This window comes from Phyllobates terribilis, unplaced genomic scaffold (genome assembly GCF_046119375.1).
Source record: "Phyllobates terribilis strain yellow unplaced genomic scaffold, ASM4611937v1 Scaffold_11__3_contigs__length_659146591, whole genome shotgun sequence".
NCBI lineage: Eukaryota > Metazoa > Chordata > Amphibia > Anura > Dendrobatidae > Phyllobates > Phyllobates terribilis.
Genome location: NW_027362771.1, coordinates 627,217,644 through 627,220,559, shown reverse-complemented (window position 1 = coordinate 627,220,559; position 2,916 = coordinate 627,217,644). Strand labels below are relative to the sequence as shown.

Genomic DNA, 2,916 nt, shown 5'->3' with positions numbered 1-2,916 from the left:
TCACATATTAGCATTGAGCTGAACATTTAAACTCATTTTGTTAAAAAAAATATAACTCATCTTTTGCGCAGCTCTCCTAATCTCATTGTTCCTCAGACTGTAGATAATGGGATTCATCAATGGTGTAACTACTATATACAGCAGAGATCTGTATTTGTTGATATTGGATGGAGTAATGTAGACCATGATTAGGGTGCCGTAATATGCACATACTGTGGTCAGGTGGGTGCTACAAGTGGAGAAGGCCTTTTTTCTACCATAAGATGAAGAAATTTTAAGGACCGTAAAGAAAATGCAACAGTAAGAAATAATTATGAAAAAAAATGGTAAAAAAACCATAAAGATGCCGCAAACAAAGTCCTGCAAAATTATAATAGAAATACCTGAAGTGGCCAATTCCATTAAGTGACCAAGGTCACAAAAGAAGTGGTCCATGTAATTCAGGCCACAAAAGTTAAACTGGATAATAACAAAGAACTCACTTGTTACCAATACAATGACCCAAAACCAAGCTCCGATGACAAGTTGAAGGCAAAGATCTGGACTTATGATTGAGGAATATCGTAATGGATGACAAATGGCCAAATACTGATCATAAGTCATGATGGCATAGAGGAAACAGTGAATAAATCCAAATATGCTAAAGAAATACAGCTGTATCAGACAACCCCAAAGGGACAAAACTCCCTCCTCAACAAACATTATGTCCAACATCATGGGGATAACACAAGTTGTCAATAAGACATCTGCTATGGATAAATGTTTCAGAAAGAAAAACATTGGAATTTTGAGATGGTCAATAATGGTCACTAAAAGAATAATGAGAAGATTTCCGCCCAGTATACATATGTAGCTCAGGGTAAATAGAAGGAATAAAAGAGGTTTGTATTTGAATAGACTTTGGAATCCAAGAAGACGTATTTGAGTGACTTGTGTCTGATTCTCTTCACACATGATTATTATATCAATAAATGTTCAAGAATTATTTTCTCCTAAAAATTAAGAGCATTTATTAAAGTACGTCTATAAAGTTCTTTAAATATAGCCCATTTAAAAACAATTCTAAGTGCAACATTATATTTATTTATAGTTTTCATCATTGGAGGAAGCTCACAAGAATTTTGGGTCATTTTCATCTGTGATATATTCTCTGTGCATTGTTGTCTCTTCTGATGTAAAGGCGAAATCTTCCAGATATTCAAGTCTTTTATAGTCTCAGAAAAACATAGCAAATGCCCTCTGGATCCTGATAATCACACTCAAGTGAATGCCCTAACATAAGAGACTGGACGATTAAACAAATTGATAGTTAACTTGTCTTCTGGGAATTTGGGTAAAAAAAAAAGCTGTTGTGTTTTTTAAACTAAATACCCAGAATATGTAAGCTTACAAAATTATAAAGTAATTTAATATATATATATATATATATATATATATATATATATATATATATATACAATATGGTGAGACAGTTATAAGCAAGAGTGTAAATAATGAAACAATTAAAAATGCTTTAAAACTTATAAGTGCTCCCAGTTTGTCTTTTGTCAAATAGCAAAATGCAAAGTGAATGAACCGGAGCTAAATATAAATCAGTTTTAATTTTTGATGTTACCAACCTTTGCCTTCCTAACAGGATCAAAGCATTAATTCTTCTAGCTACACTTACGCAAAGTTCTTGAAGGAACTTGGCTGGGAGGTTTTTCCAAACATCTTGGAGAATTAATCACAGATCTTCTGTGGATGTACTGCACTATCCATAAATTCTTCTGTCTCTTCAAACAATCTCACACAGGATGATGTTGAGATTAGTGATGAGCGAATATATTCGAATTCCGATCTCAAAAGTTAAATTCGACACGAATATGGCATTCGGATTCTTGATCAGAAACGCAAGAATTTTTTCTTAAAATCTTGAAAAATCGGTAACATTCGGAGAACAAGAGCAGAAAAATTATTGCGGTGCAACTGCAGTGTTTTTTACAGTTTGGCCAACATACTGCTTGTGTATTATGAGAGGGGGGACGTGTTTGATAAGGGGACAGGCTTGGGAGTGGGGAGAGCAGACACAAGCCGAGAGCACCGACGTGAGTGAGCAATTGTGCATCATTTTGAAAGCTTCTCTTACTGGACTCAACTCCCTTTCTTTGGCAGTCACACAGCGGTATGCCTTGTAGATGAGGGGCATGAAGAACATTTGCTCCAGTAGATTACAAGTGCTACATCAAGTGGCCTCTGCTCCTTTTCCTGCACCTCAGCATTACACACAGTAGAGTCCTCAGAGGTGTCACCCCAATTACCCTTGCTTTCACTCATGTCACAACTTTCCAACCGCCCAATTGACAGTGGTGAAACACCGATGGGCAAATGTGCAGAGCTGTTCACACATTCTATTGAGCTTCTGCATCCTCCGCTTCCTCTAGGGCCTCCACCTGCACCCTCAACCTCTGCCTTAATGAGACACATATTCCAACAGTGCAGAGAGAATCCCACCCTACCTCCGTACTGTGCAGCCTGGGCTCACAGAAATCAGGCAGTGTTAAAATGAATATGCCTTGGAAATCGCAGTCATACAGCTCAAGAGTTGTGGACATCTCTCTAAGCCGAGTTTGAGCAATGGCTGTTTCCAATGAACCTGGAGCCAGGAAAGGACGTGTGCGATAATGGTCCAAACAAGGTGGTAGCCCTACACCGGGGCAGCCTCAGACACGTGCCTTGCATGGCTCACATCCTCAACCTGAAGGTACAGCAATTTTTCCACCACTATCCCGGCCTTGATGCACTGCTGCAGAAACCACGGTCTCTGTGTGCTCACTTAAAACTATAAAAATGAGCAGGATTTTTGGTATAAAAAAACAGACTACTACACAAAGAGCAAACTCCTTTATGATGACAGAGGCCACCATCGCCTTAGCT

General features: G+C 38.2%; 1 protein-coding gene across 1 annotated transcript; it reads right to left on the bottom strand.

Annotated features, from left to right (window-relative positions):
* On the bottom strand, positions 1–954 carry LOC141167459 (olfactory receptor 5P50-like). The gene has a single exon (XM_073654860.1). It carries the CDS (start codon positions 952–954, stop codon positions 1–3), a length of 954 nt encoding a protein of 317 aa, XP_073510961.1.
* Positions 955–2,916: the final 1,962 nt, after the last annotated feature.